This window comes from Lepus europaeus, chromosome 14 (genome assembly GCF_033115175.1).
Source record: "Lepus europaeus isolate LE1 chromosome 14, mLepTim1.pri, whole genome shotgun sequence".
In the NCBI taxonomy this organism is placed as follows: domain Eukaryota; kingdom Metazoa; phylum Chordata; class Mammalia; order Lagomorpha; family Leporidae; genus Lepus; species Lepus europaeus.
In genome coordinates this window covers 29811188-29834747 of record NC_084840.1, presented here as the reverse complement: position 1 = coordinate 29834747, position 23560 = coordinate 29811188, and the positions used below count along the sequence as shown (strand labels likewise).

Here is a 23560-nt window from a genome sequence, read left to right as displayed (position 1 = left end):
TTTTTTAATTTATTTTTTTGACAGGCAGAGTGGATAGTGAGAGAGAGACAGAGAGAAAGGTCTTCCTTTGCCATTGGTTCACCCTCCAATGGCCGCTGCGGCCGGCGCACTGCAGCCGGCGCACCGCGCTGATCCGAAGGCAGGAGCCAGGTGCTTCTCTTGGTCTCCCATGGGGTGCAGGGCCCAAGCACTTGGGCCATCCTCCACTGCACTCCCTGGCCACAGCAGAGAGCTGGCCTGGAAGAGGGGCAACCGGGACAGAATCCGGCGCCCCGACCGGGACTAGAACCCAGTGTGCTGGCGCCGCAAGGTGGAAGATTAGCCTGTTGAGCCAGGGCATGGGCCCGACTTTATCTTATTCTAATCTATGCTGTTTTCTCTTTTGTTTTAGAGGTTGGTTTGAGTTTCTTTTAGAGGAAATGGAGAGAAGGTTGTCTGGGGTTATATAAAAAGGGAAAGTGCACCAAATTCTCCTGTTTCTTTTATTGCCTAGAAACCATACCAGTTTTTACTTTCTTTTCTAAATCTATGCTTTAAAAATTTACAGAGCCCTTAACCTAAGCACAAGATTTGAGATAATGAGTCCCAATTGATTATACCCTGAAGTCAATATAGATAGAAGACAAATGAATAGTTGAATAGATAAATATAGATGGATTTATCTCAAAATTTCTCAGATCCCATTAGTCTGGATGTACAAATAAGTCTCATTAGTTCTAATAGTCATATTTCACTGGCTCATTGCCTTCACCTGCTGTAGATGATCCCTGCCTCCCACAAACTAATCCTCATGCATTTCTAGGGAATCCATATGGGTTTTCTCACTTGCACTTAAGATCAAGCCTGACTCCAGTTGTCTGAGTTTCACGGTTACTCCATTGAGTACCTCCATGGCCCCACCTTGCATAAATACCTTTATCTCTTGGCATTAGGAGCACTGCTACTCTTCCATTTTTGCTCCACTAGGCACTTGAGTCTCTATCACTGTGATGCCTGGTAGAATAGGTTCCCAGCCAGGGTTCCCTACTATCTGGGCACCAGGACTACTCTGCCAAGTAGGGCTCTCACACCTACATCCTATGCCCTCTGTTAAGAGTAGGAGTGGAAGAGTAGTTTTCTACCCTTGCATTGCTTTTTCTTAGGTGAGTCCCAAAAAAATATAGCTAAGTGCATTCTAGTATCTTAAAGAGCTTAAACACAATGGGTCTTTTTTTTATAATTATTTTATTTATTTGAAAGAGTTACAGAGAGAGGTAGAGTGAGAGAAAGAGAAGTCTTCCATTCTGCTGTTTCGCTCCGCAAATGACCACAACGGCCAGAGCTGAGCTGATCTGAAGCCAGGATCCAAGAACTTCCTCTGGGCCTTGCATGTGGTGCAGGGGCCCAAGGACTTGGGCCATCTTCTACTGCTTTCCCCAGGCCATAGCAGAGATCTGGATCGGAAGAGGAGCAGCCAGGACTTGAACCAACATTCATATGGGATGCAGGCACTGCAGGCTGTGACTTAACCCACTGTGCCACAGCTCTGGCTCCCCCCACCCCTCAATAGGTCTTTATGTCTTTACACCACACACGAATGTGAGTAAACAAACAAAGTTATTGAAATGATCTCTCTTTCCTTCGAATTAAGCTATCATCCCTGGTTCCTGCTTCTTTCATGGTGAATTCTCGTAAAGGTTTTCCAGTGTTCAATAAAAACGGGATCCTGCTGGGTCTTTTTTTTTTTTTTTTTTAATTTGACAGATAGAGTTAGACAGTGAAAGAGACAGAGAGAAAGGTCTTCCTTCTGATGGTTCACTCCCCAAATGGCAGCTACGACCAGAGCTGCACCAATCCGAAGCCAGGAGCCAGGTGCTTCCTCCTGGTCTCCCATACGGGTGCAGGGGCCCAAGCATCCTCCACTGCCTTCCCAGGCCACAGCAGAGGGCTGGACTGGAAGAGGAGCAACCAGAATGGGATGCGGGCGCTGCAGGCAGAGGATTAACCAAGTGAGCTATGGCACCAGCCCCCCTGCTGGGTCCTATTAACTGTTGCCTTACGATATTTAAATATATCTGGAGCAATAGTACGCACAGATGTGTTCCCTCCCTTCCATGACTACCACCCCTACCTGCCAGTGCCTAGAAGGCTGCTTTCCAGTTCTCATGCAAGTAGGGTTTAGGTGGGCTGGTCACCCACTTAACTAGATGAACTCAGACTAAATATATGCTGCACTCGAGATAGGGTCTTCTTTTTGGGAGCTACCAAAATGTTCTGTTAGGGTTCTCCAGAAAAATTAGAGACAATCCTGCATGAAAGTCAATAAATTGCTCTTTGTAGAGAATGAGAGATGTTTTAAAGAATTTGATCATGTGTTTGTAGGGGCTGAGAAGTCTGAAATCCAAAAATCTATAGAGCAGGTCAGCAGGCTGGAGACAGTGAAAATGATGTTAGTCTTGAGTCCAAAATTCTCAAGGAAAAGTGAAAGATATTTTTCCTCATGACACCAAATATGTGGGTATTTTACAATTTCAATTTAACCAACTAGGTGTCATACATTTTCAAATCATTTCTGATAGTTTTTATCTAGAGTAACTCCAGATATTTACTTTATAGAGTCAAACTTACTGTTTTTTTAAAAAAGACTATCTATCTATCTATTTATTTATTTATTTTAAAGAGAGAGAGATTTTCCATCTGCTGGCTTACTTCTTGAATGCCCATAACAGCTGGGTCTGGACCAGGCCAAAGCCAGAAGCCAGGAACACCATATTGGGCTCCCATGTGAATGGAAGACCAATGTCCTTGGGCCATAATTCATTGCCTTCCCAGGCATGTGTTTCAGGGAGCTAGATCCAAAACGCAGCCAGGAATTGAACGTGTACTCTGACATAGGATACTGATGTCGCAGGAGGTGGTTTAACCCAGTGTGTCACAAAGCTGGCTCCCACACTTACAGATTTAAGGGCCCTGGCCAAAAGACTACCTTCATTTAAGATGCCAATTGTAAGTATTTGGTCCCCAGATTACTCTTTCCCCTGGATTTGGGTACACTATCCTATCAGTACAAGGATATGTTTAACAATCAGAACCTCCCCCATTCCTATTGTTTAGGCTTTTTTTTTTTCTCTTTATTTATACCATACAGAGTCCAGGATCTCTTATCATGACTCCCTTCCTCAGTCTCTGCACCTAGGATTCAATAATTTTTTTAAAATATTTTTAAAACTAACCAAAAATAGTCAAAGAAATTGGGAAGATGGGGGCAAGGGATGAGGAATCGTGAAGGTGGCCGAGAAGAGGGAGGCTGTTCTCCAGACCCTAACCTGGATTCCAGCCTCGGCAGTAAGGAGAATGAGCCCCTATTTCTCCAGGTACATCTCAGCTGTAGGTGAGATGAGAGGTACGGGTATGAGAGTGCCAGTGTGTGTGGGCAGATGTGGTTTACTATGGAGGGTCTATCACACAGGCAGGCTTGATGATGTCACTGGGTATTGGTGATTAACTTAATTTCCACCCCTTCTTGGTCAAGGTTTGGTCTTGCTAGTGACCAGACTCCAATTTGAAGTCATCTACGGGCCCTCCAAGAGCTGATTAGATAGAACAAATGATATTCCTATCATCCTTATCTCTCAGAAAATTCCAAGGATTTAGGAGCTCTGTGCCAGGAACCAGGTACAGAGACAAACGTCTTTTCTGTATCACTGCTGGAAACTAGCAGAATTGTCGTTATGTAACCTTGAGGCAGAATCTCTTCTGTTTTGGAAAATGTGAATCTTTCCTCTAAAGACTGTCAACTGATTGGATTGATTCCAATCCACATTATGGAGGGTAATCTGCTTCACTTAAAGGCTACTGACTATAAATGTTAATCTCATCTAAAAAAGAACTCTGCAGCAACATCTAAACAAGTGTTTAACCAAACTAGTGGGCACCCTAGTCTTACCAACTTGACTCATAAAATTAACCATCACAGATGCATTATTTCTATTTCAAATCATCAGGAAAATATAAATTATTTCAAAAATAAAAAAAGATATTCACTATCACAGGGTGAGCGTTTATGAGTGCTTTTCCTATAGAAATGTCAATACAGTGTTCTTTGAAAATTGCTGTCTTAAAAGAAAAATTCAGTCATTTTATGGAAATGATTCAATGATAATCTAGTAGAAGTCCTATTATGGGACACAAAAATTCAAGCTGTTATTTTACACTTGCAATACTCAAATATAAATCAGCCTTTAAAAATTCAGTAGTTCCATATGAGGTGTTGTATTTTTATAAATAGGTGGGGAAACATACTTCTTATAGGATATTTTCTTACATCCTAACATTTAAATTCTGGAAATTTTTTGTTTCATTTTACACATTTTTTTCTTGTATGTAGATCTATCAGGGACAACCTGCTCAGGGTATCATTCCAAATTAAATTGCAAGGGCATTCTATGTTGAATGAAACAAGTGATACTCTCCCAGCCTCTGTACCCATCAGAGCAAATATCTAAGAAGTAATATTTTTATCATTGTGTCTGAATGTCATTGTCTCAGAAAAAAATGGAGAAATACTAGATTGCAGCCTTAAAGAGTATCTAGCACAGGCTTCTCTTTCTACAGATGAATAAACCAAGATCCAATGAGAGCAAGTATTTTGCCCACATTCGTGCAGACAGCTAATGGCAGAAATGGGACTGAACAAATGTTTCCTTCCTACTCATTCCATTATTAGCATTCATCACTACAAAGTGAGGTTAGGCTGACATCCAATAGTTTTCCTAAGCTGCCCCTGCCTTCTTTGCTGCTACCATTATTTCCATTTTTTCATTCATATCTCCTGTGCCCCAGTTAAACTGAACTATGTTGAACTAAGCTGAACATGTTTGTCCAGGCTTGTATTCAATTATTCTATAATACCTTTGATCAATGTTCTCCATTCACAATATCTTCTCCCTCTGTCTCTGCCGCTTAAAACTTAGACAATTTCCAATTTAAATGTCATCTCCTGCTTTTAAGCCTGTTGTAATTCTCTTGTTTAGAAGAATGAAGGAAAGTTTTTGCCATATAGTATTGAATCAATATTTAAATTATCTGTATAGCAGCACTAAATCATTATTGACAGACTAGGACAAAATATTTTATAATATATTTATTTAGTAATTTGATGGCATCATAAATGGATACTGTGTTATGTGTTATATCCAAAAGTGTTGAGTTATTAACAATTAACTCAATTAGATATGGGCCAATTAGACAAAATGTGTTTTTGAAAGACAACAAATTCAGTGACAGAAATAATAATAATAAATGAGAAACTGCTACACATGTATTAAATTTGTAAACATTTTTACAAATTTGGTTTGCCCGGTAGAGTTAGAAACGTGCCAGGGGATTCCAATTCAATCCCATCAAGGTGGCATGTACCAATGCCATCTCACTAGTCAATTTCAGGTCACAATAGACCATAATGATAGGTTTAAGAGTCAAAGGGATCAGATAAACAAGACTAGTGTCTGCTAATACTAACTGATAGAATTAAAAATGGGAGAACGATCCAACATGGGAAGCGGGATACACAGCAGACTCATAGAATGGCAGATGTCCTAAACAGCACTCTGGCCTCAGAATCAGCCCTTAAGGCATTTGGGTCTGGCTGAAAAGCCCATGAGTGCATTTCAGGCATGGAAAACCAAGACACTCTGGCAAAAAAAAAAAAAAAAGCCACCTAAATGAAAGATCTCTGCAAGTGGGATCCCAGTGGAAAGAACGGGCCATCAAAGAAGGAGGTACCTTTCTCTGAAGGGAAAAGAGAACTTCCACTTTGACTATGACCTTGTCTAAATAAGATCAGAGTTGGATAACTCAAAAGGCTTCCATAGCCTTGGCAACTAATGACAAGAGCCTAGGATGATTATTGATGCCATAAACAAGAGTGTCAATTGTTAAGTCAACAATAGGAGTCACTGTGCACTTACTCCCCGTGTAGGATCTCTGTCCTTAATGTGTTGTACAATGTGAATTAATGCTATAACTAGTTCTCAAACAGTATTTTACGCTTTATGTTTCTGTGTGAGTGCAAACTATTGGAATATTTACTTAATATATACTAAATTTATCTTCTATATATAAAGATAATTGAAAATGAATCTTGATGTGAATGGAATGGGAGAGGGATTGTGAGATGGGAGGGTTGTGGGTGGGAGGGAAGTTATGGGGGGAAAAAAGCCACTGTAATCCAAATGCTGTACTTTGGAGATTTATATTTATTAAATAAAAGTTAAAAAAAAAAAACAAATTGGGTTTGCCTTTATTGATGAGGAGACTAGAAAAAAGGTTCTTTCCTACGTAGGTGGTACAAGTGAAAATTGCTCCACTTTTGTTCTAGATGTTCTCCATCCTGCAGATACACTTGCTACTCTTTCCTACCTTCTATGCCTTGGCCTCTGGATTCACTTTGGGTTCCAGTAATGGGAAGCAGAGAAAGGTGATCAACAGAAAAGAGGAAGTGAGGCTGGGGAATTTATTCTACAGTCTCCATGCCTCCAGAAACTCAGCTGGGCAGGGGCTATATTCCTCTACTAGAGGGAACTAATGAGCCCTCTTCCAAGCATGGTACAGACCTCAGGGTTAACATAGGAGTGGGTCACCAGGTGTATTATCATTCATGAATATTCTCCTATACTCCTATAGGAATATTTAAATATTCCTCAGCAGAGTTGTCTTCAATAATCCCAGTTGAGTTTGCTATCTGTGCCCTCATCAGGACATGAAGTGATACCCCTTTGACTTTGAATTGCTACTTCTAAGAGTTATGTTAAAGAAATAGTGACAAATGTACCTAATAATATAATAGATCTATATTGAGTTTTACAGCATGGGTAAAAAGGCTGCTAGCAAAGCATCAAAGATTAAATTCAAATGGGAAGAATTTGAGGGAGCTTCCTCTAGGAGGTGGTATTTAAATAGCATCTTAAGGGTGATGTGAGAATTGGCCAAAGAAGAATGTGTGGGTCTTACCATCCAAAAGAGGTATCTTGGCCCTTGAAGGCAAAATATCCATTACTTTGTTTAGTAGAGGACTAAAGAGGAGTGAGAATTAATATTTAAAGACTAAGTGGAAAAAATAAATAAATAAATAACTAAATAAAGACTAAGTGGAGTCTTCATTGAAATGTGTTCGCAGTTTAGTTTACTATGATAACAGTGAACTTAACAGTGCCTGGCAAATAATAGTTGATAGCATTATAGCCATTATTATTACTGAATTAACATCCTGCCTTTACATCATATTTTGTGTGGATCACTGATTAATAAATTTATTCGTTTCTTGCCACAGGTAGCCAGACACTTACTATTCTCATTATTAACTTCTGTAGCTGGACAATATGTTGCATAAGAAATATCTTATAAAATAGTGACTGATTCCTAAGTCTAATTAAAGAATATTATGATAGCAAATATCCACCTAAATCTCAGAGAAAAATCTCTAGTTTGGTAAGAAAAATTTAGCCAAATTATAACAGCCAAATATTTTTAAATAATTGTGAAAAGTTACCTCAACTGTCTCCTCTTTGTTTTCTGGGTTCAAAGCATTCATTAAAATCAAAATTCAGCTACTGACTTCCTAATTTGATGTCTTTTCTTTTCCAGAGGGCAAGGTAGGTAAGTGGGAAGGATTTCAGTGTGTGTGTGGTGGGCGGAGAAGGGGAGAGAAGAAGGAGGAGTACTACTTTATGTTTGTAGTATAAAAGTTATAGAAAGCATCCTTGAGTTCAATATACTACAATTTATTATAAATAGAGTCCTAGGAGTGTTCAGGAAAAAGACTCTAAGATAGCTAAGAATGCTGTCAGCCTGAGGAGGTTTTCCTGGAAGCCTTTTGTTCAAACCAACCAAAGAAGAAAGGAGGAAAATGAGGAAGCAGCATCCCTCATTATCACAACTGACAGTTTTGGTTCATTTTCTTCCTCCAACCCAGTGACTGACAACTACCAGCAGGCCAGGCTCCTCTACCATACGCCATGGGTTACAGTCTCAATGGAGGGACCAGGCCCTTCTTTCCTGATTGCCCATGTTCCTATTGCAATTAATCAAACGTGTTCAAAGTATCAGGTGTCACAAGCAGATGCCTACAAGATGCATCCTTGTTCTCAAGGAACTAATACCATGGATGCTGAGCACTGGTGAAAAGGTGTTTACATGAGACATTGATTGAGAGGGCAACTTGACAGAGTGTGAGCTGCTCTATGGATAATGTAAATGTTGAGCAGAGTTTTGATGAAAGGGAGGGATGTGAGTTTCTTTCACGTGGTAGGAAACATTATAAGCACAAATAGAAGAATTTGTTGACTTTAGTAATGTAAGTTAGATCCAGTTTGTTTGGTTTTTTTTTTTAACATTTATTTATGTGTTTATAAGGGGGGGGGGGATCTTCCAACCACAGATTCACTCCCCACAGACCACAACAGCCAGAGCTGGGCCAGGCAGAAGCCAGGAGCCAGGAGCTTCTTCCAGGTCTCGCATATAGGTGCAGGGACCCAAACATTTTGGCCATCCTCTGATGCCTTACCAGGTGCATTAGCAGAGAGCTGGTCTGGAAGTGGAGCAGACAGGACTCAAACTGGCACTCTTATGGGATGCTGGCACCAGAGGTGGTGACTTTATCCACTACACCACAGTGCCATCCCCAGGTGCAGCTTTATATTTGAGTCCTTATCAGAGCAAACTCATACCAGCCCCGTCAATTAATTTGAAAGAATAGGATTAGATCTTGGTGATGGTTAATTGCTTACTTGGTCAAAGAAAACATGCAACAAGGTAAGGATTTTATGAGAAACAGAACAGCAAGGATGTTCAGGCTAAATAAAACATTTGACTTTTTCAATTAGAAGACCAAGATCTGACTTTACTGTAACTAAATAGGCTGCACATTTATGGATGGAGCAAGGTGTATACAAGGACAGACATGAATGCAATCTGACTCCCTACATGCGTTCTGGCACTGCTCTTTGCTTTCTAGGCATCTTTTATCCGTATGCGTTTTCCATACCACCTCTTAGGTCTGTGGCCTAAGCAGCGTTCTCACTGAACCCTAACCCAGCAGTGGTTCTCGAGTTAGAATGCCAAAAAATGACAGAAGATGTAGTTGGTTGTTACCTGGATTGGGCCAAAGTTTTTAAGCATCCAGGTAATATTGTGTGAGGGATACATGGGGAGGAAAAAGGACACTGAGAAAAATAATACAATACAATAAAAATAAATAACCTGTTTTTCATTCATGAAATAAAAGGAAGTTACCAGAAAAAGAACTAAATAAAATACATTAGATTGTAAAGGAGCAGGAAATACTTCTATATTTTCTATTAGAAGATACAAATGAGAAATAAATTCCTCACTTTATACCAGGAGTTAAAAGAAAAATCATTGCCTACTTATTGGTTCATTTTGTAAATTGAGATCAATGAAGTTCTCTGAACAGCAGCATGAAATCAATCGTAAAATCGCATATAATTCATGGCCAGTATTGTAAATTATAGTTTGCTTGACAGTAATCGGTGAGGTTTCCATGCACAGGGATGCATTTCCTTGTAACACGTCTGGGGATAATGCTGTGGATCCATTTCTAATGCATATTAGAATGATCTGTTTTTCCCTGTCCACAACTCCCTATATTTGATCTTATGCAAATCATGCAATCAAGCAAATGGAAAACAAGATGCTGTTGCTAAGGGTCTCTGACAAACACTGGCCTTATGTTTTCAGGGTTCACCCACCCTCCATTTGCATGACTCAGATTTGTGTACATACCTGCACTTGTTTGAATCCATTGATCCATTACATTGGCCTTGAAAGGCCTAATCACATCTGCAGAGACATATTACCAAATCAGTTGCAGTTAAGGAAGGAGGCAAGAGTTGTCTTCATATTGTTTGCTTTAAATTTTAAATTGGTGGCTTTGTTTCTGGTTTTACTCCCAAAGAATATGTTAGCCATGGTGCCCTGTAATCTTAATCACTTTTTATTGGCTTTTGTATTTTCTTTATTATATCTATTTATTTGAGAAACAGAAACAGAGGCACACACACAGACTGAGATAGAAAAAGAAAGAGGATAGAGAGAGCTTCCAACTGCTGGTTTATTCCCCAATTGTTTGCAAAGGCCAGGACTTGGCTGAGGACCAGTAACTCAATCCAAGTCTCCCATGTGGGTGGCAGGAATCCAACTACTTAAGCCATTCCCTGCTACCTCCTAGTGTCTGCATTAGCTGGAAGTTGGAATTGAGAATTAGAGCATTTTATGAACTGGATCATGTGCATCATGACTGTTACTTTTTTAAAAAAATAGATACTTATTTGAAGGTCAGAACTGCAGAGAGAGAGTAGGAGAGACAAAGAGGGAGAGATCTTTCATTCCCTAGTTCACTCCCCAAATAGTTACAAGAACCTGACGTAGGCCAAGGAAAAGCTAGAAGCCTAGAACTCCATCTAAGTCTCTCTTATGGGTGACAAGAGCCCAGGTATTTGTGACAACTTATGCCACTTTCCTAGGTGAATAGGGAGCTGGATCAGAAGCAGAACTGGCCCCTGTGCTGTGGCTTAGTGGGTAAAGCCACTCCCTACTGTGTTGGCATCCCATATGGGTGCTGATTTGAGTCCCAACTGCTCTTCTGATCCAGCTCCCTGCTAATGTGCCTGGGAAAGCAAAGGAAGATGGCCAAAGCACCTGGGACCCTGCACCCATGTGGGAGACCCAGAAGAAACTACTGACTCCTAGCTTCAGGTTGGCCCAGCCTTGGCCGTTGTGCCCATTTTGGGAGTGAACCAGCAGATGGAAGATCTCTCTGTAACTCTGCCTTTCCAAAATAATAAATCTTAAAAAAAAAAAAGAATGAAAGAAACAGAGCAGCCATAACTTGAACCAGTGTTCATGTGGGATGCCGGCATCACAGGCTTGAACTTAACTCACTGTGCTGCAATGCCAGCTCCTCAACCAGTGTTTTAACCACTTGGCCAAATGTCTGCCACTATTAACTCTTTAAAAAAACTCCCATTCCATTAGTTCCTTTTTTATTCTGTCACACCCCTTGACCTGATGCTACCTCCTATTTTCTTCTATAATATTTCTTTCAATTTTCTTTGCCATCCTCTTCCATTTAATCAAGAATTTCCTTTCAGACCACCTGTGCGGCTTCCTCTACCATGTGTCAAGTCAGGATCTTGCCTCTTCTTTTCATGCCTCATTATTCAAAGGACATTAGAGACGCTTCTTCTTATGTAAATATGTTGAGAACAATCCACTTAAGATTGGACAGTACAAGAAGAAGAATGACATGGAAGTCAAAAAAGTACTTGATCTGATTGATTTTCCTTACACTGTTGATTTTGCACTGTTCAGATTTTTAGAACAAAAGGAAAACCCTTAATTCCTATTGTAGCAATAGCATAGCAGTCACATTTCCCAAACTAGAAATGTAGCCTAAGAAATTACTTCCTTTTGTGAATTAACTTATTTGAAAAGAAAAATTGCAAAAAAATTAAATGCTGCATACCCTGGAAATCTTGGTTGTATGGATATTATCAGCATAGGCATGATGGTGATCAGACATGTGACATTTATAAATGTCTTCAAGACAGCTATGTCTCCATCTCTATGTACATTTATATCTTTATTTCTGTAACACAACTTAATATCTGACTTAATCCCATACAACCTCATAGTAAATAAATCACAGTCGCTTTATTGTAGAGGAGAGTCCCTTCACTCCACTGATGGCATGAAAGATTCATGTCTTACACAGTTCCTCAGAGTTTGAAGTGTGGCTTTCCATTGCACTTTCTTCCCTTGTGCAAAGGGATCGCCACTGAGACAATCCCTTCAGATCCAGTAGAGGTCCTCTTTGCTTCCACCTCACGCTTGGGGAATTGAAATCTGCAAGGTTTTCTGTGATCTTTCTAAGGACCAAGACACCGTTCTTCTTTTTCTTTTCATTGTTTCTTTGTATTATTTTTTTGTCTGGAGTTTTGTCCCCAAGCTAGAATTTTACCTTGGAAATGGATTAGGGTCTCCTTCAAAAGGACTGACATTATTTTTTTCTGATTCCTTCCAACAATATTCCATCAACCTGAAAAAAATCTAAGGTAGGGAAAGGGGAAGACTACATACTTCCTGTTTCTCCTAAACATTATAGCTGAACTCTGACATCTGTGTGTGTGTGTTCTCTCTATGGTTCCATAGCAAGGAAAATGCAACTATTGCCAGTATTCTATAAACTGGCAGGTACCAGAGACTGGATATTTTGTAGGGGCAAAGGAGCTGTGGCATGGATGTGATGAAGAGGTGAGAAGTAGCAAGTTTATGGTTGCATGGCATAGATTTAGATTTAGAATCTTGGACATGGTTCCAAAGACGATCAAGTAGTGCATGTAACTATACTGAATGTTGAATAAATGAAGCAGAGGTGAAGGGCATTGCATTTGAGGAAGTTAAAGTGAAGCCAGATTTGGAGATGAGTCATTATTGAGGAAGTTTAAGTTGCCAAAAAGGGGATTATGATTGAAAAGGCAAGCGAGCCAATGCTGAAGTCATTGAGGAAAGAAGTATGACATAGGAGATGTAATAGGGCATGCATTAACTAGCCTTGGACCATATAGCCTTCTAAATAATGAATTGATTTTGATAAACTCTGATTATTTTTTCTCCATCTATGTGATACATGACATCATAGAACATTTGAAAAATATATCTAACTTTAAAAAGTCTAAATCATCTCTTTTGCCTTCACCCTAAGAAAGACATAGTTAAAATCTTGTTATACCTCTATCTCTTGTTTTTAATACTTGAAAATTATGTATATCACACAGGTGCAACATTGCCCTTTTCTTGTTTATTTTTTTAATGGTGAATTTCTTTTATCTTACAACAGATCCCTTGATTGGTTTGGCAATTATGTCCACTATATTCTTTTTTAAAAAAGATTCTTAGAGATTTTTAGACATTTCTGGACATTATTTGTGAGAAAAAATGTGGGTATGGGGAATACAGATCTCCCTGTGGTGTTGTTTATTCATTATTCAACAAATAAAACTCCAAGTAGTCATCCCACAAATCCTCGAGATGTCATGATGAATATGATAGAAAATATAGCTCAGCATTTAAGGAGTTTACATTCTTTTGGGAAGGATATATAGTTAGGAAATGAATGAAATGGTAATTTATGAAGTGCTTTGGTGATTATGGTAAAGGACTGTGCCAGGTGAAATGACAGAGAAAACCTGAGGATGATGGAGGGTTTTGTGGTTTGATTATTGAGGAAGATAAACCTGAAGGCTGAGAAAAAAAAATCAGCCAGGTACAAGGGAGAAAATAGATTTCATCAGAAGGAATAGTACCCCTCAGAGTCCTGGAAGAGTGAGCTTCCAGTGTTAGAAGAGCAGAAATATGTCATACATGTGGAAGGGGAAAAAGTATGTGTTCATTCAATAGGATGTCACTGACCATTATTAGATTTCACTTTAAGAACAATGAAAGATCACTACAGATTATTTGGGAGAATCAAAAGGTTATTCTTGGTTGATACAAGGGATTCAGGGTGATGGGATAGATGAGAGAGAAATTTCACTGAGTTTCTGCAGATCAAAGGGAGAAGATGAGTACAGAGGAATGGCGGATCCAATGCGTTAGTGTGCAACCATGCTATAATTTTGGCCAAGACTGGCCATGCTAGTAGGAATTGTTCATTGTCTGAAGTTTCCCTTCATTAAACAATGCAGTGATTATGCTCTCTTGGTATAAATCGGAGGCCAATGTTCTCATGATTTTTAACTTCAAAACTTTGATGGAATGTTGGTGCAACAGAAGGCACCCCTTTATGTCTTACTTGTATGCATGTGGTACAGCTGCTGTCATCTTGGCTGAACTTAGGTTAGAGTTCTGAGTACCTTTAAATATGAAGTGTTGATGGCATTTCATAAGTGAATTAGTAAATTACAGGTTAGTTTATTCTAATGCAAGGGAATGTGGTGTCCAATGGAAAGGTAGACAGGTAAAAAGTACCAGAGAACTTCAGAGGAGGGACAGATTATTTCTAGCAAGATATTGTTGCACTCTCATGTCTGTCTTTCATACCTAGCTGGAGGGTACCTATATCTTCTCATTAATTAAATGTTTATTTTTTATTTCTTCTTTTTTAAGATTTATTTAATTGAAAGAGTTACAGACAGAGGTAGAGACAGATAGAGAGGTCTTTCATCCGCTAGTTCACTCCCCAGATAGCCGCAATGGCCAGAGCTGCGCCGATCCAAAGCCAGGAGCCAGGAGCCTCCCTGGGTCTCCTACATGGGTGCAGGTGCCCAAGGACTTGGGCCATCTTCTACTGCTTTCCCAGGCCATAGCAGAGAGCCAGATTGGAAGAGGAGCAGCCGGGACTAGAACCAGCGCCCATATGGGATGCCAGCGCTTCAGGCCAGGATTTTAACCCGCTGCACCACAGCGGCAGCCCCCTAAATGTTTATTTTTTAAAAAAAATACACATTCAAGCACCTGCTCCCCATGTAGGACCTCTGTCCTTAATGTGTTATAATATGCGAATTAATGGTAAAACTACTACTCAAACAGTACTCTATGCTTTGTGTGTGTGTGTGGGTGCAAACTGTTGAAATCTTTACTTAATATATACTAAGTTCATCTTCTGTATATAAAGATAATTGAAAATGAATCTTGATGCGAATGGAGTGGGAGAGGGAGTGGGAGATGGGATGGTTGCAGGTAGGAGGGAGGTTATGGGGGGAAAGCCACTATAATTCAAAAGTTGTACTTTGGAAATGTATATTTATTAAATAAAAGTTGAAAAAAAAGAAAAAAATACACATTGAAAACCTACAATGTGCTCAGGATTGTACTAGATAGTGAGGATGCAAAACGATCTAGAACCATTCTCTTATGATGTGGATCAGATGGTTGTATAAACAAATAATTATTGTTTTTTGAACGTTATGCTAAATGCCAGTACAAGGTACTGTGGGAGACAGAGAAGAGGATCAGAGTTCCATGTTGTGCTGTAGTGGTAGCCAGGAGTGTTAGGGACATCTTAAGAAAGCAACGGAGATCTGCACCGAATCAGGATAATTTGAAGGTCAAATACTGTAGTTGGTGAGCTGGACCTAAGAAGAAAGAAATCTGGCAATTGAAATTACAAGCTCAGAGTCATTGTTACAAGCTAGCTGTTGCATTTCAAAATCAGCTTCTATTGTTTTCAAATATACTTTAAAATAATTTAAATATCTCATTTATAAACAGAGCCATTGAACTAAGATTAAACTCAGAAAATTACTTACTTGGTCATAGGTGTTCAATAAAACAGTCAAATTGTTAAGATGAAAACTCAAAACCAGAGCTTTACTGACATTTGCCTATTGAAATAGAACCACAGTGTCATTAGGGATAAAACACCTTATACTTTCTTGCTACTGATTTTGGATAGCTATTGGTTCTCCTTTTAAATTTCAAGTGTTCTCAGAAGCAAAGATGTGAAGGAATGAGATCTCCTGAGTAAAAGTTTTGATGGTAAATAGATTTTTATTTCTCTCCACTCACTAGATTTAGGGGTATTTACACCCCACCGGTTTCTGCTCAGTGCGTGCACACCCGTGGGATGTACTAACAGTGCCCAAGTCACGCTGCACACAGCACAGCTGCCGCCAGAGCATGTGGAGTCCCCGCTTCTGACTGTCCTGGATTCCAGAACGATTCATATACAGTAAGTCGAGACATCTCAGTCACACACTGGTTCATGCAAGAATTCCAGTGAGTTCAATCAGGAGAGGACTTGTGACATAAAATTAATTTTATTGTGATTAAATGCATAGAAGTGATTAGTTCAGTGGTTCTGGGAACCTTTGATTATCACTTACCAACTTAATTTCCATTTTGTCTTTGTGCAATCAAGCTGAGCTACATATGTACACAGAGGCTATGCAAAGTTCAGTAAGAGAGAAATTGACCACTTATGTGTCTGTCTTGGGTGTTGTACATTTGATGCATTATTTTTATTGATTTGGAATTATTGAATATACTGTACATTTACTTTTTCTATTTGAGTATAAATCAGGAACTTATTATTCCCTATTGCCTTGCACACATAAACATATTCAAATTATTTAACATTAATTTAACATTACTGATTCTTGTCCATTTCCCAATACATGAGATATAAGCTATATTGTAGTACTCAGCTAAACTCTAATAGACTTTTCTTATTAACAGTTAATATTCACCCACACCTATCTGTATTAGTCTGTTTTTTCTCACCTAAAAAGAATTTGTACAAAATTATGTCATTTATTCAAATTGAAAAACACAGCACACATATCATGTACATTGTTCTGTGTTTACACTTTTCTATTGGTTTTCAGTGTGCCCTTAAACTGAGTCACGTTACTAACTGAAAAATATTTCCCATCATACATATTTCTCAATTTAAACATTTCTTGTCTATTCCACAACGTGCTCCTCTTATTCCCACTGATAGATTGTAACCCTCATCTGGAACACCCTCTTTTTTCCTTCTTCCCATCTAAAACTTCATATTGAATGTAAAATTTTATGTACTGCAATAGTGTTTCACCTCATTCCAGAAGTCCTGATTCTTCAACCTCCCAATCCTCAGCTTCTCTGAATTCTATAATTACACAGTAATCTGTGTTAGATTGCTAGGTTTTTAAAAAATTCTCTCTCTCTCTCTCTCTCTCTCTCTCTCTCTCTCTCTCTCTCTCTCTCTCTCTCTCCAGTCATATCTCATAAGTTTCAGATGTTCTACTTCTCCCAGTGCTTGTTTTATGGTTAGATCCGAAATCAAGTATCCTCTCATGCAGTTGTATATTTTAAGTGAATTCAAAATACTGTAGCTGGAGGACAGACTGTGTTGTCTTTTCTTTATGTCACTCAGAGCAGGCGTTTGAAAATGCTTGGTTGTTTTCTCAGCTGAATTCACTGTGTTTTTTCCATGGATCCAAGCCCATAAGCATCCTTTGGAAATCCTGCACATTTCAGTTTGGACTTGAATGAATGATGATGATTGTGTCATATTTTTCCATTCCCAGGTGGAAACAACCAAGGGAACTAAATGGAATTCTGGAACGTTATATATTATATATTTCAAATGATGCCCCTGATTTTGCCATGTGGGATGTCATCTATAACAGCACAGAACTTTTCCAGGATCACACGCTACAACACCTTTTCCCTGGTCATAAATATCTCATCAAGCTGGGAGTAAGTGACCTTGTTTATATCACTTTGCACATTGCCACCCCTTCCTTTTCTTCTTCCCTTCCCTTAACCCCATTCGTTCTCCATCTATAACTTAAAAAAAAAAAAGCAAAAACTGAAGCCCAGTGTATGACACAGGGGATTCAGCTGCCACCTTCAAAGGAGGCATCACATATCTGAGTGCAGTTCAAGTCTCAGCTACTCTGTCCATTTCAACCCAGCTTCCTGCCACTGAAGACAGAGAAAGATGGCCCCTGCCACCTATGTGGGGGACCATGGAGTTCCTGGCTCCTGGCTTTGGCCACACCCATATGTGGCTATCCTTACCATTTGTGCAGTGAACCAGCAGATAGAAGATGTTTCTCTCTCTCTCTCTCTCTCTCTCTCTCTCTCTCTCTCTTTCTCTCTCTTTCTTCAGCTCTCTGTTACTCTGCCTTTCAAATAAATCAATCTTTTTTAAAAAGCAAAATGCTCCAAAATTCCATGTATTCGTATTTATACTGAAAACTTACCTCACTCATTTGCCACATATGAATTCTATTGGTCTAATACCTACACATTTATTTTATATTATGTAAAACAATGGAATAACCTTCTGAGTCAGTAGACTTTTCTAAATGTAGTCTGGAATTATCAGAAAGTATTATTTTTGTTATATTAGAGCATGATAATTATTTAGAATTTTTTCTAAAATGCTTGGATTAATAAGCTTATTTCCCTGTAGAGCTTCTATTCACTTAAAAATGAATGAAAATGGTATGAAAATTTACATCTTATATTTCTAAATGAAAGTTTAAATGACCCCCAAACATTCTTGATTGTTATGATATTCTGGTTTACCCTGTGCTTCTATCTCAGAAGAGCAGTCCACTTAATAAAACAGCAGAATCAACATGGTTTAGAGGTTTCTTCAGAAAGACAATAACATTTTTAATGCAAAATAGCACTTTTATACAAAGGTCTTTTAAAAGACTTTGATATTACTGTGGAATTTATACTCAGTAGTTCCTTTTGTGTTTTTTTATGAAATATAATCTTTTTTAAGTTTAATAGCACATCTGAAAATAACTGAATATAAACATGAGATTGTCCCTATTTGTTTTAAACACACTCTTCATTTTATAGCAATTCCTATATAAGGATATTTGCTTTGATAAATGCCATAGAAAATATTCTGCTCTTGATTATGAATAAATTTACATTTATGTAGACACTGTGTATGCATTCATTTTACTTAACATGCTCTTGAATGCTCTAAATATTATACCACAAGAAAATAAACCACATTCAACTACTGCTGACTGTCTGACTTGACACCACCAAACAAGGGCAATCAGACAATGCTGAAAAGCCTGTTCACAGCCGATTCCATGTGCCTAGGTGATCAGCACAGCCAGCAGGCTTATAAAATGGCACCTTTGCTTGCAGTTTTATCACACAAAGAAACCTAAGAAGTGTGTTTTAACATGATTTGCAAAGGCGAACACATAAATCCTTGCTACTTTCAAAATAATAATAATATTAAAATCGAGAGATGTCTCAATTGCTAAGAAGCAACAGAAATTATTGTGCTCCGGGTTTTTATCAGAAGGAGGTAAATGACCTGGAAAAAGTTCTACAATTATTAGGCAATTATTAGGATATTTTTGCAGTCAATCAAAATAGACCTCAGTTTCCTATATTTTATAAATCTGTAATAGCTGGAAAAGTAAAAACCATAGTTTAAAAGACTATTCTCTTGAGTTTTTATTCAAATTCTTGCCACTAATTATATGGCCTAAAGCCAATTTATTCAACCATACTGAGTTTTATTTTCTTCAAGCCTAAAATTAAAACATTAGATGATTTTTAATGTCTTTTTGAGCCCTAAAATTCTATGATGTACAAGGGCAGCCACAAAAAATATTCTGTGGAGTCAGAGATATTTATCTGTCACTGGATAATGTAGGTGCAAGATATCACAAAAATGTGAAAGTGTTTGGCCTCTTTTTAAGGAAATAAATTTGCTCAAATTCTTTTCTTTTTAGATTTTACTTACTATTTGCTTATGACAGAGGGAGAGGGAAGGGGACAGGGAGGAGGAGAGGGGGAGGGGGAGGGGGAGAGGGAGAGGGGGAGGGAGAGGGGACTCCTACTTGCTGGTTCACTCCCTTAAAGCCTGCAAAGTCAAGAGCTGAGCCAGATCAAACCTAGGGGCTGGGAACCCAGTCCAGGTCTACCTCATGGGTGGCAGGGACCCAACTACTTGAGACATCACCTGCTGCATTCCAGGGTGCCTGTGAGCAGGAGGCTGGAATTGGGAGAAGAGGTGATACTTGAACTCAGGCACATCCTTGTGGGTGTGTCCTGTAGCATCATAACCACCTGGCCAAACTCCTGCCCCTAGCACTGTTTTCAATTTCTCTATATATAATAGGGCAAACATACTGTAATATATTTTCAGAAAGTATTCAACAGAAAGGTTTTTTTTGTTTTTGTTTCTGTTTTTACTTAACTCTGTTAAGCAGTAAATTAAATGAACCAGAACATTGTAGGTTCATCCTTGTTAATTGAGGAATCATTGTATATTTCACAGTTTCAACATAATAAGTAGCTTTCAAGGTCATTGGATTAGTAATGAAGATCAGGTTCTCAGTAAAGTCAGATGGCTGCTATACATTGTCGTAGAGCGTTGACCTAGTGCTGGAAAACAAAACAGACAGATAACAAAGCCTTGAAGTGGCCTTTGGAATAGAGGGAGAAATATGGGGATTTGAACGACCATAATTTACTCCAGGCCTGAGGCAGGAATTTTCCTTAATGTGGCTTCATTTAATTTCCCCTGTTTGATTGGATTTTAAACTCCTAAAACATAGACTGCATCCTTCAAAATTCTATCTTCAGGTTCAAACACAGTTCTTGACTGACGGAATGAATGAGTGACAGCCGAGTACATTTATTGCCTAAAAACTGAGATTTTCAATATGAATTAAATACTTTGCTTGGAAACGTCAGAGGACATGTTCTTTCTGCTCCAGGAAGTAGTGTAACACGTTGCTATGTTCAATGAAGAGTATTTTGAAGTTTGGCAACTAGTGATAGATTTTATTAAAGACTGGAAGCTAGCAAAGTATTAATACAAGCAGGTATCAAGATCAGTGTTGCTTGATAATATTCACATTCCTCCTAGCCACTTGGCATTTGATGAGTGCTAAATGTTACATATGTTACCATGAAAGATTGTTGGAAATAATGGACTTAACTTTTCAAAAGATCGTATGAATAAAGTGGTCTCACTGTTTTTCTTCATCCTTAAAAATATGCTGGATGTATCCTTCATACTCCCAGCCTCTACTTAACAGAGGAAAAACAAGTGGAAAAGAGAATGCTAGTTTTAGATCTCTCTAATAGTCATGATTTCAGAAATAATTGATATACTTTTATGACTCATGCATTTCATTATACAAAATTGAATCTCCTCTATTTAAAATCACATGTTACTCCTCATTCCTGGATAGTATGATGACTTTGTGAATTTTATAAAATGACCATAGCTGATAAACACTATAGGAGATGGATTGAAAGAACTCATTTTAATGGCTTCCAGACTTTCTTTCATCCATCTCACTATTTTGTTTATTTTTTCCAAACCAGAATTTTAATCAGCCTTCAACTATTGAAGGCAGTGGCCTCTGGTACAGGCAGGTCAAACTGGAGACCAATTGGTACCATTTCATTTCAATGATGTCAGTAGAAGAGACCAATAGAAAGCAACTTTATGAATGTTTGTTTCCTCACTAAAGGAACACAACTGCATGGCTTACTCAGGCCCTGTAAGTCAAAAGCCCAAGGGAAAAAATGGCCAAAAAACAATCAAATAACTTACAGGCAGTGCTGTGATTTCTGCAGACTTTTTATCATTTGGTTCACTGTAGGGAAAATTATCCCACACATTGCTGAGATATTTTAAGGGGCTCCTTTGTTAAGTCATTAGTTTTCAGATCTCAGATGATCCAGTCCAAAGAAAAAGTCCTTTCAAACCCAGGAATGTTTTTATAGTTTTAATGATATGTGATCATTTTAAAGTTTACTGCATATGAATGAAATTTTTATTTGCAGCTCTTGCCCATATTCCTGCTGAGCTATTTTCTTTTTACTTTTTATTTGTTGAACTCTTTATTTAATGGATCATTATGCCTTTTACTATAATGTGAATTTAAGATATGTTATCTCAAAAATAAAACAGGGAAAAAAACATATAATTTTCAAAACAAAGTCAATTTTAGTTTACATTGTTTTTAAAAACAGGAGTATATATTATAATGCAATATTTCCTTTGCCACATGTTTTTAAAGATTTATTTATTTATTTGAAAGGCAGAGTTACAGAGAAGCAGAGGCAGAGAGAGAGAGAGAGAGAGAGAGATCTTCCATCCACTGGTTCACTTCTCAAATACCTGCAATGGCCTGGGGTAAGCCAGGCAACAGTCAGGAGCCAGGAACTCCATGTAATCTCACAGGTGGGTGGCAGGGACCCAAATACATGGGTCATCCATCATCTGCTGCCTAACCAGGTGCATTAGCAGGAAATCAAATTGGAAAACAGAGGATCTGGGGCTCCAACAAGCACTCAGAAAAGGGATACAGGCATTACCAAGCAGTGGCTCGCCCAGCCGTGCCACAACACCTGGCCCTATAGTGCAGTATTTATTGGGGGAGAGTTAATAGGAGAAATTTTTTAGGACATAAATAAGGAAAATGAATAATAACAAATAGACAATCAGAATTAAAACCCAATATGTAAGATGTTTCTACATTTTTTGTACCCTAAGGGAAAAATCTAGAAAATGCAACCAGATAGATATTCTCTCCTTACAGCCCTCCCCACCAACCAGGACTGTAAAAAATGTTCTTCGATTAATTTTTCTTTGATGACTCAACTCTTATGGTCTCTTTTTCTGCCATGTTTTCTGGTGGACTTTCAGCACATTTGAACCATGTATTTGTTTTTCTTTAATCTCCTGACATTAATCTGCCAGCAGTTATTTACTGGGATGGCAGTGCCATGTCCTATAGCTTTACGTTTGGGTTTGGCTACATGCTCCACTGATTCCTCTTGATTTGCAAATATTCCATTCTCAGGAAGAACCTGAGTTTTCTCTTACACATATGCACATGCCACCACTTAGAATTAGAGAAAACCCATGGAGATTAATTAGGTCCTCAACCCTACTGCAATTTCATGCACAGGCCACAATTTAACCCATCTGAAACTTAAACTGATGAGAAATCCTGCTGTATTCTGAACATGGGAACTGCAACTGATCTCTTTTTTTGAGAATAACTTATTGTCTATAACTACAATGAAGAATCAGCAACTAGTTGTAACAGCTTTGCAAGTAATATTAAACTTTAAAATAAGGGCATACCTAAAAACCAGTAATTCACCCACTAACTTTAAGGAAAGGAATATTGACTGTTAAGTATCAGAAAATCATTCCCTCTGTGGCTGACACTGTGGTACAGCAGGTAAAGCTGCAACCTGCAGCACTGGTCTCTGGCTGGTTCAAGTCCTGGCTGCTCTGCTTCTGATCCAGCTTCCTGTTAATGCACCTGGGAAAGCAGCAGATAGCCCAAGTGCTTGGGCCCTTGCACGAAAGTGGGAGACCTGGTTGAAGCTCGTGGCTCCTGGCTTCAGCCTGGCCATGCACTGACCAATTGCATCCATTTGGGAAGTGAACTGGTAGTTAGAAGATCTCTATCTCTCTCTTTCTCTCACTTGCTCTCTCTCTCCCCGTCTCTCTGTGTCCCTTCCTCTTGCTATGTAACTCTGCCTTTCAAATAAATAAATCTTAAAAGAAAATCATTCCTTCTGTGTCAAATTAAAAAGCAATGGACAGTCCTAAAGTAATAAAGAAATGCTTTCATTTTGCATGTTAGTGATACCTATTTTCCATGAAAATTGGCTAAATAACTACTTTTTAATGTTGTCCTTTATTTTCTTATGGACTTTGATAAAATTTAGTGTTTTTTGAAAGAGTCTGAAATCTCCGCATGTCCATTGCTGCTGTCATCTTAAAAGATACTAACAGTTTCTAAATAGCATTGCTACTTAAAATTATAATTGGCAATATTTGCTAGTGAATGTAGCCTGGGAAAGCCTTATATGTATGTCTCCATTTCCTGGTGGAGGGCTTGTCTAGTAAATTCAGGAACTACCTGAAGTTTATTACGAAAGTGTTCACAGGAGTCTCTGTGTCTCTTGATCACGTGTGTTACCAGTTCTAGCATCAGTGATAGGTTAGTAGGGAGCAGGGAGTTCCGTGATCACTTCATGTTTGGAG

At 38.6% G+C, this 23560-nt stretch overlaps 1 protein-coding gene across 1 annotated transcript in view; it reads left to right on the top strand.

Moving 5' to 3' along the window:
* USH2A (usherin) overlaps nt 1-23560 on the top strand; it is an 855126-nt gene that overhangs the window by 463219 nt on the left and 368347 nt on the right. The window contains exons 32-33 of the mRNA XM_062211324.1: nt 15568-15727; nt 17070-17241. Coding sequence (XP_062067308.1) covers nt 15568-15727; nt 17070-17241 — 332 coding nt within the window. The remainder of the gene's footprint in view (nt 1-15567; nt 15728-17069; nt 17242-23560) is intronic.